Here is a 16,126-nt window from a genome sequence, read left to right as displayed (position 1 = left end):
ATGTCGATAAATTTCTCCGCTTACATTGGAAGTCAAGATCTCAACCTACCAGTTTTTAGTAAACTAATCAATAACATTATCAAGTTTGTTAATATTTAACGTTAACAAGCTTGTTAAGGTTACTGGCGCAACATCAACACTGTTTAATATAAAATCCGAGGTAAGAAATTTGTGCCTGATTTATTTGCCGACAAGCGTGTGAATCCGTCTTGAAATTCAAGCGCGTAACATGGTCATTATCGTATATTGTAGGACAGTGAATTATTGTATGCATAACGATAGAATATGCACTTACAATCCCGTCATTATTAATAACGAGCTTTACTAGGCGGTCTTGAGGGTCAGGCTAAGAGCAGAGGTTAGGAGCGGATTTCACCTAAACAGAATGAGATTAAGTATGACTTCAGAGGAGCTTGCTTAGTTTACGGTGAATGATTCGCTTTCGCAAATCGGAAACTAAAGATCATTTAATGAATCAACGATAACTGGTTTTATATTTAAAAATGTTTATTTCTGGGGGTTTCGAAAGGCTCTAAGTAAGTTAAAAATTACTGAAAATTTTTGTAAGGGTAAGTATTTCCTGAAATTTCTATAGGTATTTATCTCAAATTAAGTTCAAAGGAAGCTTTTCTACATGCCAGATAGAAAACTTGATCAGGTCTTACGGCCTATTATTCCTTCATGCTAAGTAATCCATTGAAAACTGCGGGATAAAATGATCTGAGAAAGGAAGAAGTAAAAAATCAGTTTTGTTTTGGCATAAACTCCCCAAAGCCAGCCTTCCCTGAAATTCGCTTTAGAGGAGAGCTGAGTTAGCCAGAGATTTGAAGCTTCGTAGCAGTTCCAAAGTTTTACACCTTCGTCTTTTAATATCGTGCATAACGCTGTTATTCATTTACTCGTCTTTGAAGAATTCCGGTTCGCTTTGTTTGTTTTTCAAATGGACGCACTTACCTATTATTAAGGATATCTGAGTGACGTTAGGGTACTTTGGCACACCCTCCATTAGATTAGGTTCGCAAATCGTTGTCACCACTATTCTTAGAAACAATTAACGTAAACGAAGATCGCTTCTTTTGGCAGTTTCCGCAATGCCAGCGGCGAATATTGTTTTATGTGATCCTCTGCATCTGAACTTGTGTCCGGAAGTATGATATACCTTTGAACAGCAATCTGGATGTAAATAACTTGTTGTATATTTGAGGGGTTTCTATATTGTAGAGCTGAAAGTAACGAAATGTGTTATTTAAGACTATTATTACTAACTGTCCATCTTATTATTTTTGGAGGTTGATTTCACTAATTTTAGAAGGATTTTAATAGCTACTAGAGAGCAATTCACGGGCTTTGCTATAAAACACGCGTTGAGCACATCTTTCTAAGCTATATACAACAGAAATATAGATTTGTACATTTCATGATAAATCCGTGCGAACGACAGCGGCGCTTGTGAACGCTGAATGGACGTTGTTTTCACAGAAGGGTAATGGGAATACTGAATTACTACCGTTTAGTAATGGACAATCAAGTTAACATATTACAGCCTATAGAAAAAAAGAAAACTTCTCTCTTTAGGGGGCTCTATTTTCTGGCAGATAGTTACTGAATAAGTTTTCGGCCGTCCACAAAAACAAACCCTAGCAGACCGAGTAGTAGATAGAATAACGCAAGCATAGAATTTAAGTGGTCCTGGTACTCCACTTTTAGGTACTTCACAATGCAAACAGCGGATGCCATTGTATTTACGTAACCATATTTACCCAAATGATTACTAACAGACATGAGATAAATTTATCCGACATTTCAACATATTTCCAATAGCCCGTTTGGTTTTGGGTTTATGGTGTCGGTTGCAAGAAACCCTGCAATTCACCACAGCAGATCAAAGAAATGAGGCTAATTGACTTCCGCTTATTTTCAACGACTGATTTTTCTAACTAACTATATACGCCATTAGTAGGAACAACAGCACCACATGTCTTCTAGAGAATTTCCATGACTCAGTTGCTAGTAACTCAAGTCGTTCGAAGAGTTAAAGTTACCAAAATTGACGTTATGCGATCGACTCAACACCTTAGGTGTTTTTATCCGAAGAATTTAACCGAAAAGCAACATTAAACGCGAACGTTCAATAATATGCAACGTCGGAGTTCTATCCGTTGCGAAGCGGCCTTGTACCATTTAAATTACTTTGTTATTTCTTACAATAAAATCTCTCCTAGAATCATTCGAAAAATCGCACTAATACTGAATCACCTCAGATGCATTTTTCACTCACAAGCTTTCGTTCACAGAACCTCTAAGAACATTCGATTCTTATCATAAAAATTTAAGGTAAATAATACTAAATTTCCTGATATAGATTATATAAAACATCTACTTTTTTAGAGTAACTTACTAAACTTCTTGATATAGTTATATAAAAAATCCCTATAGAGACACGTTGTCATTACTTCTTGTCTTAAACAAGGAGAACTCATAACGGAACCGCAATAATCTTCATATATATATCATGTCGATATATGAATATATCTAACTATCAATGATTTCTTATCTTCCAATACCTTGAAAAAAAACTAACTTCACAATTTGTGTGGATAAAAGATTTTAGTTTTTTAAAAGACTTTAGTTTGCTCCTTGGAACCTCAGCAATACCGATGTATAATCAAACGAATGAACGCTTATTTTTCGTCGTACCTTATAGCTCTCTGAGTGTTACGCTAATTTTTAGTGCCTGGCGAGATTTTTCATATTTATTATAGGTCATTATCTGTCCCTTGCACGGGGCCGTTTTTGAACATGACTACTGAAAATAACAGCGCACACTATATTACTATTTGTGAGTTTCCATAATTTTCGTAACCTTTTCATCGTTTATTCATTTTATTAATTTATTACTATTATTTTTATTATTATTACGTTTCTTCGTATTTAATCAGTACGTTACTTGTATCTTCGTCATCCTCTACCATCAACACACCATTCGTAAAATGGTAGAAGCGAAACACATTTCTCTCTACCTATCTTATCCGTGGCTGTCCGAACGCCATGAGCGCGTTACCTGTCAGCGCATTTATTTTTATTATCATTTCTTTGCTTTTTATATAATATTTATCGTCTGCTTTTCGCTGTATCGTGCTACTTCATCATCGTCGTCGACTTCCTTCCGTACGATACTTCTACGCCTTATATTATAACTCCCAAAAAACTCCCATGTTTCATGGACTGTGCTTTCTTAATTGTACAGGTCATCGTCTTCTTCCTGATTAGGTTGACCACCGCCTGCTGCCGCTCCTGGCGTGGTGCTCGGAGGGAAACGGAAGTTGTTTCCAAAACCGCGCGATTGCTGGAGCGTTTGCGCGAACATCTCGTATTTGCGCACATCATTCTCATTGACTGACTTCCGGGCGAACTTCATCGATTCCTCAAAGTGGTCTTTTCGTATTTCCGGCACAGGGTCGTCGTCCATTTCCATGGCATTGGCACTGCCAGCAGCTGCACGCTCCTTTATCGTCAGGGCAATGGCGATACAAAAAAACGGGAAACGAAAAATTAACATAGTCAGGGAGCAAACTAGCATGCGCTGCTCCTGAGAAAGCGTCTTATGCCATGCTTAATCGTATATCTAAAGGAATGGTATAAAGACGGATTCAATACTACTAAAAAGAAGCACCTTTCCAGTTGCCGTGTGCTCTTTTACTACTTCGCCTTATTTTTGTTATGGGAAATGTTACCGTTCAGTTTGCTTGTCTAGTTCGACCAACTAAAAATCGCACCCACACAGCAACCTTATGTCTGTGAGCTATAAATATCGTAAAGCTATAAATATCGTAATGAAACAATTATCACGTACTTTTTCACGTCGGATTTCCTTTTCGATGCATTCGCGGATAGCCATCTTTGCTGCCCGTTGGCAAATTTCGGTAATGTCGGCTCCAGAGAAACCAGCTGTGATTTTTGACAAAAAGTTGAGGTCGACGTCTTTGGCGACCGGTGACTTACGCAAAGACGCCTTGAACACTTGCATACGGGACTTCTCGTCAGGTAGCGGAATATAGATTAGCTGATCGAGACGGCCCGGACGGAGGATAGCGGGATCAATAATATCGGGCCGGTTAGTAGCGCCAATGATAAACACATTTTTTTTGGTGCCCATACCATCCATTTCTGTAAGGATTTGGTTAATGACTCGGTCGGCTGCACCACCGGCATCACCTACAGAAGCTCCACGCGATTTTGCGATTGAATCCAATTCATCGAAGAATAACACACAAGGAGCAGCTGCACGAGCCTTGTCGAAGATATCTCTAACATTTGATTCTGACTCACCAAACCACATGGACAGGAGTTCGGGTCCCTTGATCGATATGAAGTTGGCTTGGCATTCGTTGGCAATCGCCTTTGCCAGCAATGTCTTACCGCAACCTGGCGGGCCATAAAACAGTACACCCTTTGATGGGGACATACCGAACTTGAGAAACTTGTCGGGATGCTCTACCGGGTACTGAATCATCTCTTGCAATTCTTGTTTAACACCCTCCAGACCACCAATATCGGCCCAGGTGACGTTCGGCACCTCCACAACGGTCTCGCGTAGAGCCGATGGCGACGATTTGCCCATGGCCCAGCGGAAGTTGTCCATGGACACGGCCAGGGAGTTCAGTACCTCCGCATCAATTTGATCATCTTCGAGATCGATAAGATCCATCTTCTCCCGAATCTGTTGCAACGCCGCCTCAGAGCATAACGCAGCCAAATCCGCGCCTACAAAACCATGCGTCTCCGCCGCGATCTTCTCAAGGTCGACATCGTCGGCCAGCCGCATGTTCTTTGTGTGAATACGAAGCACTTCAAGACGTCCGGTGGCATCCGGAATACCAATATCGACCTCTCGATCAAAACGGCCAAAACGACGAAGTGCCGGATCGATTGAGTTTGGTCTGTTAGTAGCCGCCATGACGATCACATGAGCTCGTTGTTTCAAGCCGTCCATCAGCGTGAGGAGTTGCGACACGATTCGGCGCTCGACCTCACCGTGCGTCTTCTCTCGTTTAGGAGCGATGGCGTCAATTTCGTCGATGAAAATGATAGCCGGAGCGTTCTTTTCTGCTTCCTCAAACGCCTTGCGGAGATTAGATTCAGACTCCCCTGCCAATTTCGACATAATCTCTGGTCCATTAATCAAAAAGAAAAACGCGCCAGTTTCGTTAGCTACTGCACGCGCAATCAGCGTTTTACCAGTTCCTGGCGGTCCGTACAACAGGATGCCTCGTGGAGGTTTGACACCGATCGCCTTGAACAGCGAAGGATGACGCAGAGGCAGTTCGACCATTTCTTTAATTAACGCAAGCTGTTTGCGGCATCCACCTATATCGTCGTAGCCGATTTCATTTAGACTTTCCTCCTCTTCCTCACGCTTGATCGGATCACCTTCACAATGTATGACTGTATCCGGCGCGACAATACAATAGCCAGCTGGATCTGTCTCAACGACTTTGAATTCGACAGCACGCATACCGCCACGGACAAGAAACAAGTCTCCTTTGTGGATAGGGCGATACGCTTCGAGAAAATAGGGCTTAAGGTAGACATCGAATAGACTGCCAGTAAGACCTTCCACGGTATCGTCGATTGGCAGTACGTGTATACGTTTACCATACTTGATGTCCGGACAGGAGTGAACCGTTATCACGTCGCCGAGACGAACGCGCAGATTATTGCGAACACATCGATTCATATGAATCTTTTCGTTCGGGCAGCTATCATCCGAAATGACAATTGCGACTGTTTCACGTCGTTTCCGTCCCTGTAGTAACAACATAAGCAAATTCGATTTTAGTTAATTAAAGATTCGACTCGTGTTATGTAAACGCGAAGCGAACACGTTTGGCAAAAGCTATAACATCGTGCCGGGCCTTAGTATCTCGTACGTCCACTGGCATGGAAGAGACGTACAAATATTTACGATTATCTAGAAACTTTACTACAGTTAGCCCATACAATTTCATACGAATTGATATCGCTATGATGACTATCGAAGAAAGTTCGTCTTATAACAACCTATTATACGAATTAAACACTTTGATGAAGGAACAGTATCGTGAAATTTAGTGTGACATAGTGAATACATACCTTGAGGAGAACAGTGTCACCTCTGAAGAGGTTGAGTTCGTCCATTTTGGACTGCGAAAGATGCACAACGGAGTTGTCATCTCCGACGCCTTCGTCCACAAGCAAACGATTAGGCTTGTCCTTGGTCTTCAGAATAGCGGTGGACAGATCGTCTGGACTATAACAGAGAACCACAAGCAAACATGTTAGAAAATTCAAAAAGGGTAGCTGCATCAAAGCACTTTCGTATGTAACTGTTTCATGCGAAAGAGTGACGTACGTATCAACGTTAAGCAACTGTGCTCTGTAGATTGTTTACACGATGTAGACATATTACACTGACTTCTGTGCGTTGTCTGCCGTTTATAATATTGATTAAATTCAATTTAAGATATGAAAAATACGACAATGCATACAAAACAAGAAACTAAAACATACGATAGCTGAACTCCTGTTTAAACAAAAACTTATGTGTAATTTTTGTGTGTAAATGTAAAATCAAACAGTACCTTGGGCTAAACCGTGATTCAGACCATGAACATCGCGTATATCGTTTGCGTAACCTGATCTAGAATTTGGGCCGATATTATTGGAATCGCAGTAATCTACGATCGACAGAGTAGCGGTAACTACAAAAGCATAATAATCTAGACCTCAATAAAAATACGAAATGTTTAAAACGGCAACGCAAATGTCCTTAGCCAATGTAATGTGGCATAAATACAGCATTTGTATTTGCCACGGAAAGCGAGATCATTGCGAATGAATAAATGGTTATAACAAATGAAGATAATATAGACAATGATAAACTATATTTAATAATAATAAATTGTGCATATTTTTGCAGTGAGGGTCATTCTAGCCAGTTCGTTTCTAAGCGTGTGGCATGTTTGGTGCACTAGAATCATAAATCTCCGCCGTTCGCTATTGGATTAGGGTCCGGGCTTTACGGAGTAATGGTGCTATTAATCCTATGGATAAAAAAACCAACCCCTGTAGGTGTATTAGCGACGTCACTGTATCCTCAATACATCCTCAATACCATCCGAGTATTTTTGCACTTCAGCAAGTTCATTCTTTTTACAGTGATCCTTCTCAAATGCTCGCCTTTCCCGCTGTGTTGGAAGTTTACCATGATTTATCTTGCGCCAGCGTGGCTGCCCTAGCAGACGAAAACATCTCGATTCTAATAGCTACTCAAAATTGATTCTTGAAGAATCATAAGTAGCTCAGTTAATGAGTAATTCCAAATTTTTTTAGAAGGCTCAGGGCTAAAGATTTGATTGCAATGAAGCCTCCCGTTTAAATTGTTTGCTTCACACTGTAGAAACTCACACTGAAACCACGCGCCTCGGTGACTCGAGCCACTACCTGCAACCCTTTGCATATTACTGAGAAAAACAATGTTTGATCTAATCCAGTCTGCACACAGCTGCACACGCTGTATATCACGAAAGACAATCGAGCTTTACTAAAATTCTGCGTCATAAAGTACAGCCTCTTTAACGTAAAGCCACTTCAAATGGTCCACAGGGCAGTTGGCCCGTAGTTCACATCGAGCTTGGCAAGTCCTTGAACCGCACACAATCTCATTATAATACTTAAAATTGGGACTAAATTACATTTTTTTTCTCCAAAGCATTTTCGAAAAAACCTAAAAATCCTAATCGTTTTTTTTTTAGTATGACTGACACTCTAATTTGTATTTCAATATTGCGACGGAAACAACGATAGCACTGATCTATCATTATAATAATTTCATAGAATAGCTACGTACGTTAATTATAGTATTAGTTAGCTTCATGTAAACAACAGAAAAAAGTATAGTTCGGCTTAGTTTCGGCCTATTGGACGAGGCCTGCTGCGTAAAGCTGATGCCCCTAATCTGTCAACCAACGTAATAGGTTTATTTTGACACAATATAAGGAAGGTAACGGCGCTAGGTGAAGTTGTTGAGCCTTCGGTCTGTCCTAACAAAGGAACGACCCTAAATACTTTTCTGTCGATTAATCTTGGACAAATATTACATAACCAGAGTAAAAAGCAGGAATCCAGGGAAATAATTTATATTCGTGCACAAGTCAATGTGCACAGAACGTTACGACCTTTCATATACGTTGGAAGCGAAAGTATATCTTACAATAAAAACTGAACGATACGTGCGCTATGGAAAAGCTTAGATAAACGCTGACTTTGCAACTTTATTATTCAGATAGATACACAAAATTCACTTGACATAATCATCTTGCCCCTTGGGCTTCCCGGGAAAGCTTTACTTGTTGTTGCACCTACATGGTTAGTATGTAATGTGTAAAATATAAAGAAAAGTAAAACACTTACGTCCTTTTCACATGGCTTTCTTTTTTTTTAGCCAATACCTTGATTCCCCTAAATAAAAGATCACATAAATTCGTTTAGAGGACACAGATCGCTAAGTAATGAATGACAAATTTTTTCCACACACCAATCGCGCTCGACAACTAGAAAAATGGCATGAATACGTAGCCATCGAAATTTGGAAAAGGCTAATTGGTCGGCGCATTTCCATTGCGTCATAGAAACGATAACGCAGGATGACTTGCCGAAATCAGCAGACCGCTATAGCGAACCATGGTCGTTCGAGCAGTCAGCCGGTTTCTCCTATAGGCTTACCAGCCTGTCGTGATGCAACTGCCGAAATCCGACAGCTACACAGCGAATCGGAAAATTTGTTCCCATCACAAAAATGCTGCACTCACTGTGTATTAAAGGTCACTTACTTGGGCTTCTTGTCCGCCATTGAGGGACGGGTTTGTGTGATGACAAGAAAAAATCTGATGAGAACTCAGACGACGATTTGAAAAAAAAACGCTCGAATCCGTGAGTGCTCGAGCGGCTGACCAGAGACGGCTGCCACGACGTCTACAATAGCGGCGGATTCGCGAAATAGTAACCAAGCTACTGGCGGCCACAGGGTTGCCAGGCGGCACCACAAGCGTAATTTCAATCCAGACGGCACCCGCGTACACACAATGTATGAACCACGAGATGGCGAACACGGAGCTCAAGAAGACCTGTTTTACCAAAACTCTCGTCGTCTGCCTTTGTCGGTCTTTTCGCGGGCGAACGAAATGTCTAAGAAAATTTTGAGCGCAAAATTTGAAAGTGCTATCGATTGACGACTGGAATGATTCAGGATATAATGGGGAATGGCTAGAAGGAAATAATTAAAGCGGTTTATTGCCACACTGAACTGTACGGCCAGATTGATGTGAGTAATAATTTTTTCACAAAGAAATTTTCAAAGTACATAAAAATTCTGGACGAAAAAAGTTGTTTAAGTGTAATTATAAACCTAAGTGGTGTGTTTGATTGTCTACTATTCAAACAGCTGAAACGACTTACTGAACCTAAACCCAAACTTGAGGATCAATTTTGCGACATTTGCGTCCTGTTATTTTCGCATCGGTAATTGTTGCTATGTCAACATTTTTATCAATGTAGTGGTACTTTCTGGTGGTGTCACCCAAACCAGTAAGCGACTCTCTCCCTAATGGGGAAGGATACAATGACTGGACTGGATTCAAGTTAAGCATCGTAATACGGTCTGCTTGCGGAACCATTCTGGCGGTCCGTTCGACCCGTCATCCAGTTTACTGTGTAAACAATAACACACAGACGCGAACGAAGATGGCCGGATTAAAAGGTAATCGTAATGACTCAATAGAGATATAGTTTTCGTTTTTATACGTGATGCGATAATTTTTCCGCCATAGACTCTACACCGGAGAAAACATTACGGTCTTACACAAATGTGTAACAATATGGTAGTAAGTGGTTACTTTCGTGTACTTTCTAAAACTAAACTATGTGTCTTAAAGACCGCATTAGCAAGACCATCTAGCCAGTTAGTAGATACTGTCACTATCGATTGGGAGATAGTTGGTATAACTGGGCTGCAAAAACAAAACATAAGGTTAATTCCTTGAAGCAAGTCAAAAGTATCTGTGAGTTAGACAAAGAAAAAAATTATAGTAAAAATAAGTGTTAATGAAACCTCCACTATATTGTCCTCAGAGCTGACTGTTTAACTCACAGAGGGTATTCGTGTTGTTATTTGTAGAAACCTCCTTCAGTGACAGTGTATAAATGTGGAACAATATAACGATAAATCATCAATGACGCTGATTGCGTTAAGGTGGTTCCAATACTGTACGATTCTGTTTTGGTGACATATTATTTGCCTATCTGTTTATCTTTGGGGCGCTGTACGTCTTTTGCGGTTTGGTATGATCGGCGCTCACCTAACATCATGTGATTGATGCTCAACGGACACCGTCTGCAACAATTCGCTCCGATATGATCGGCCACCCCAAATATATAGCGTAAGTCCTTCACTGTAATGGCAATAAGAAAAGCGAGTGATATTGATTGGCGTTATCTACGTGAATGCCGTGAACATTTCTTGTCAAGCAGGCGAGCATTGTATGTTGAGAAGAATTTGCTGACACTTCGTATAAATCATAGTCGTTTAGAGGTTTGCAGCGTTGTAGGGGGGTTTGTATCCATCATTTTACATGTGTAAATCCTTTAACGCACATTTCATAAACATATCGTAGATGGAATGTTCATGAATTTATTCAATGATTTCTTTCTTTTGAAATCTAACAGTAACCACTGAAGATGAAGCAACCGCGAGTTATTTCTTGCTTTTGTTTTTGCATTGACTTTCTTGTATTTATTTTAATTTTAATTAATAACTGAAAAGAACGTTTGTCAATATACAGAGTTCTCTAAACTATCAAACAATGCTCAGAATACTCTATTTGACCTTGTAACAGATTATTTGATTGGAAACTATTGTTAAATGCATGAATACATAAGAACCTCTTTAAGCACAAATTATTGTTACTCTTGACAACAAGAGCTTTGAATTTTGGGTATACTTTGGATCCTAGTTTGCTTAAACAACACTCGGTTGTCTTCACCGGCAGCCAGTTTACTTAGAATTCGTTTAAATTTCGTACATATTTCTGTGAATAAAGTGCTAGATCAGTCTTTTTATTGATGTAATTGCAATCTCCGATTCTCTTCCTATAGTCGCTATAGCCAAAATAAATGTGAAATTAACATCAACAATCTTTTTTGCTGTGCGTTTTTCATTTCCAGTACCTTTACTGTATTCGTTTTGCGTGTTAATTTATGTCATTCGATTCGACCGTGCTATTAATCTGCTGAAATGTTAAAAAGATATTTTATACATTTAAGTACCTTTGGTCTATTAACTGAAACAAAGAGCGACAGCTTTATCCGACTAATTTACTTACCTCAGCTTCTTATCTCTGCAGTGACTTTTCTTTGACTAAAGCTTTTCTGATTTTAAATCCGACAATGAGTCGAGATAGCTTTACGGATTTGACATTATCAGTAGAGATATTTTAGCATATATCTGGGTAATATCAGGAAAGACTACCGTAATATGACACTGTGTGGTCACATTTAAATGGTGCTGGAGTATTTCTCATGCCCGTAAAAACTTGTGAATTACTGAAGTATATTTTACTGCACAACGAGAGTAACGCGCAGGTGTTTTTTTTTGAAGAATGGTCTTTATCAATTTGCAGTCCACAATAATAATAATAATGAACTTAAGCGATTACCCTGGCAAGTTTCCCGTTCAAAATATACTATGTTTAGCCAGTCAATATGATAAAGCAGTTCCAAGTATTTGGCAGAGAAATTAGATGCTTTGCGTCTTTAGACCTCGTTCGGATATTGGCATTTTACCAAACCTACATAACCTTTCGTTTTTAGATCATTATTTATATCTCTAGGCGCATTTTGTGGCTTTCGTAATACTTTTTAAACTCCAGAGCCGGAAGCTCTGAGACGTTCAAGACTAGCGGTCAGCCAAAGATCACAAACCTATGTTGCGGCTCTCTTGTATTAATTCCCAGCTGGTACTGCCCTGTAGAACTTATTACTAACGCACGTTGGGCTTAAGGACATGTTAGTTGATTCTTACATTGGTCTATTTATAAAAATGTTTTCCAATATTACTGTGCTAACATGACCGCATCATTATTTGCTTATCACATTATTGCTTATAACTTTTTAAATTCGTTCGTTTTTCTTATCACACACTGATATGGTCCGATGTAGTAAAGTCAATTAAAAGACTCAAAATGTTTACGTCATTGAAGTTTTCCTGCTGGATATCGAAATTCATGACATATGTTGTCCAGAGTAAATAAGATTTAGCTTGAACCACGTCATATATGTAGGGTGCCTTAAGTAAGAATGTAAAATTCGCATTCTAGGTAACATTGTTTTGATTTCATCATAAAGTAGACATGCAAAAATGATGTATATAACAAAATATTTAATAAAGGAAGTTTATCAATTCGGTAATTAAACGATAACAAGTAAACAACAAAATAATAAATAATGATAATTCATGATGACTTTTTCTAAGATATTCTTAGAATCTTTTCTTTTGATGCAGATACTTTATTTATAAACAAGACAAAGCCGTGGGAAAAGACAATATGAAAAAAGCTAAAAGTACAGCATAAAAAATTACCTTTTTGCGTGTCTCTATGTTTCATCGTTACCATTTTAGAGAAAGCGGTGCTTCCAATATTAGTAGTAATATTTGATTCTATTATTATTGATATTCTATTTTTACGTAATAAGTGAAAAAACGCGTTCAATTTCCTTAATTTTTCCGCATCCTTACCTTCTTATCATTTCAGACTGGTAGCATTGGCTTTCACAGGCTCCGTGGGCATGACGATGCTCATCCTCGCCTGCGCCCTTCCTGAATTCGGGTAAATGAAAGGTTCATGAGATAAATTCGATAATGAAAAATAGACAAACAATGATCTAACCCAAATGTACAAGATACAACCCCCATTAGGAGTCCGATTGTGTATTCGTCTTCTGACTGATTCATATCATTAAGGGAGAAGCAACCGAAGAAGAAAAACAATCTTTTGTCTGGCGACCGTGCCCAAGATATCTTGTGTGTTATAGCTCAATTACTGGGTGCATTTAACTCATTCCCATGATTTATTTACATGATATTCGCCTTGTAAATTTTACTCCTGTACGTTTAGATGTAAAGCAATATTTCGATCGTTATATACGTACGTATATAAAGCTTGACGTATATATGTATATATATACATACATACGTCAAGCACAAGTTAGAGCAAATCCAGTACAATGCATATATGTACTATATATGTTCTAACTTGGCTCGATCTTTTCTTATTGGCAAATGAAAATTTATAAAGGACGTGGTATCCTCTCATCAACGTCATCTGGTATCTAGCAACCGTGCCATTGTTACTCATTGCTCGGAACGGACGGGAATTGATGAGTTCATCAAATCCTCGTGAAGAGGTTGCTTTGTTCCTCACAGCCCTCGTCGTCATTTCTGCATTTGCCCTTCCTGTAACTCTTGCGAGGTCACGTTCTGCAGAGGGCGCAGTACTCGTAAGTATTAAATTGAAACTAATAATGCTATTCTTATTGTTTGCACATTGACACTGAATATTTCTTTAAATCAGCTGATCTCCTCTTCTCGTTTAATTTTTTTTGAGTGACACGCAAGCCTATTCCTGGGGCCACCTGTTTGCAGTAGCTTTCATCTTCCCTAGATTTTGTGCAAATGCATTTTGTTAAAGTCTTTGGAGCCCGTTTCATCTGATTCAAGTCCCACGTTGTTCCTACGACTTAAATCGCTTCATCCTTGGATTCTCTTGAGCAGTCCTTTTTTGGGATCTAATGTATGACAAAGTGAATCTTAGTGACTGGCAACGTGACGATTGAGTGTTTTTAGAAAAATTTATTAGCAACTAACTGACCCTTTATGCAGATGTATAGACTGGAGCGATAAATCGGCGCTTTGACCCAGTGCCACTTAATTATGTTGGCTTAATATGTAGTTCCTGTGAATTTGAATACAGGATTAGAGGTGAGTCACCTTTAATATGGTTATGCGGTTCCGTTCTCTATTGTTTTCGATAACAGGTACAGTGGCCAGCATGTGGCTTGACGTTATTCGCTAACGTCATAGTGTACGGAACGATTTTCGGCTTCTTCATTTCATTTGGAAGCAGCGATAATGACTACTCAACATGGTAGAAATTAATTTAAAAAAGACGTCAGATCGTCCACTGCTAAACATCATGCGAGTCTTTGTCTAATTAACAACTGCATCAAGCACCTAGATCCTGACCAAACACAACCGGTTCGTCTATGTCCGTGGAGAAAAATTTGCTCTGGGTCTTTTTTTATCGATAATACACATACGCCGAAGCTGTAAAACACAAGGTCAACAAAGACCCAGCAACACTAGTAGCACCAAGATCCTCCACGTAGCATCGGGCAGAATAAGTGGATTTGGTCAATTTGTTTTGCCAGAAGCTGCTTTAGTAGGACCACCAATAACAATGAAACATATACGATTGAGCCACATAGCACTTTTGTAGGTGGCAGCCTTTAGCTCTTCTACAACGGGCCGTGGGGGCTTCGTTGAAAACTATGTATATAAATTATGCAATATATGAATCTGTAATATGCGAGTAAACACATACCTTATCAATGTAGAATTGACATGCTCGCCAAGAAGGCTAAGATGTATTCAGAGTGATTAACTGAGGCATTCGTAGGTTAGCAAACCGTACAAACAGTTGGACCAATCTGTGACCACACAAGACAAGATTACTTGCATGTAAAGTCCTGTGAGGTATTCCTTAAGCATGATCCGGTTTTCCATATGCGGAAACAAAGAAAAGCGAAATGCCTCATAAGAGGATTACATTTTAACTACATCGTATGTTGATACCGTAGTTGTAAACAATTAAGAAAAAAACACACTAGGAAACGTGGTGACATGGAACTCATCGGTACGGAAGAAATCATAACATGAAGTTGCAATTATACTATTAGTAGTGTAAGTTGATGATAGCATAGTTATTGAACATGCGCAAAAATTATATCTAGAAGTGTAGTTGCTAGTTGACTACAAAAGAACCCACCTATCAGAGGAATCTATAACTATTTATCGGTTCATTTGATTAAGTTTACGCAGGTAGCTCGAAATTATCCATATGTTCAGTCTGAGCTTCGTACTTATTACTGCATGATTAAAATTTTTGGAAGAATACAAATCTGTTTTTTTTATTTTTAGCCCTGCACTCGACGTAACAATGTTTATATTACGATGTCTCAAAGGTCGATACAATTTACAAAAAGAAAAGTTGAAACTATGAATACGCTCAAATTAAAGATAGTATGCTCCTTTTTTTGCACGTTTATTTCTTTTGCTAATTAGCCATCGTAAGAGTTGCCTAAAGAGCCCTGATGGATATGCCAATAAAGGTCATACGTCTGTGTAGCTGGTGGAACTTGAACTCAACTTTTCTGAGTCTTTTATTTATTCTCAAGCATTTGTGATGAATATTGAGCTATACAGCTGTTAGTAAAACCGCTCGCGACAGATGTACTCATATACATGGTACGAAAATATAATTCGCTTCGATAATTTGCAGCTGCATGTAAGATGAAATACGCTCTTAATGAATGAGCCCGTATTCAGTGGAACCTCTACAGCTAGGGTCTACTGTTCCACACTTTTCGAAATTTGAAAAATGTATTCTATTTCAAATTTTGTATTAACGGGGTGATTATAAAAGTTGGTCTCAGGTATATCTATAACTGTAAAAGTTACGGAAAGGTATAAAAACATGATTTGCCCGGTAAGCTCCGTTAGTAATGTAATTGGCTCTGAAACTTCATATATGTTCTCTTATATATACATAGAGATCTCTTAAATAAATAAAAAGTAATCTCATACGTTTTCTCTGTCGATTCAAGGATTTAAATTTTAATAATTGTATTATGATTTTCTCAAGATTTATATATGTATATGTAAATTTTTAATCTTTTTCCAAAATTTTCAGGAATATTCTATGAATTTAGTGGAAGTCATTATAACATGGTTTTATGGGACGTAAATAATGATCGA

The 16,126-nt window shown here is 38.8% G+C and overlaps 2 protein-coding genes across 5 annotated transcripts; one reads left to right on the top strand and one right to left on the bottom strand.

The window, feature by feature from the left end:
- Positions 1–2,588: 2,588 nt before the first annotated feature.
- On the bottom strand, positions 2,589–9,119 carry TER94 (Transitional endoplasmic reticulum ATPase TER94). 2 transcript variants are annotated; one of them, XM_022802422.2, is made up of 4 exons: positions 8,871–9,119; positions 6,133–6,289; positions 3,854–5,806; positions 2,589–3,505 (listed from the first exon to the last, which is right to left on the bottom strand). In XM_022802422.2, the coding sequence occupies exons 1-4, from the start codon at positions 8,888–8,890 to the stop codon at positions 3,236–3,238; spliced, it is 2,400 nt and encodes a 799-aa protein (XP_022658157.1). In that variant the 5' UTR covers positions 8,891–9,119; the 3' UTR covers positions 2,589–3,235. The 2 variants fall into 2 exon arrangements, with proteins under 2 accessions (XP_022658157.1, XP_086843715.1); XM_086987589.1 differs by lacking the exon at positions 8,871–9,119 and adding an exon at positions 8,452–8,499.
- Positions 9,120–9,611: 492 nt separating this feature from the next.
- On the top strand, positions 9,612–15,517 carry LOC111249082 (leptin receptor gene-related protein). 3 transcript variants are annotated; one of them, XM_086987595.1, is made up of 4 exons: positions 9,612–9,796; positions 12,846–12,920; positions 13,389–13,590; positions 14,128–15,517. In XM_086987595.1, the coding sequence occupies exons 2-4, from the start codon at positions 12,880–12,882 to the stop codon at positions 14,239–14,241; spliced, it is 357 nt and encodes a 118-aa protein (XP_086843721.1). In that variant the 5' UTR covers positions 9,612–9,796; positions 12,846–12,879; the 3' UTR covers positions 14,242–15,517. The 3 variants fall into 3 exon arrangements, with proteins under 3 accessions (XP_086843721.1, XP_022658171.1, XP_086843720.1); XM_022802436.2 differs by lacking the exon at positions 9,612–9,796 and adding an exon at positions 9,837–10,475; XM_086987594.1 differs by lacking the exon at positions 9,612–9,796 and adding an exon at positions 10,629–10,647.
- Positions 15,518–16,126: the final 609 nt, after the last annotated feature.

Source organism: Varroa destructor, unplaced genomic scaffold, assembly GCF_002443255.2.
Source record: "Varroa destructor unplaced genomic scaffold, Vdes_3.0 BEIS01000004.1, whole genome shotgun sequence".
Classification (NCBI taxonomy): Eukaryota; Metazoa; Arthropoda; class Arachnida; order Mesostigmata; family Varroidae; genus Varroa; species Varroa destructor.
Note: the sequence above shows the minus strand (reverse complement) of the source record. Positions and strands in the feature narration are given on the sequence as shown.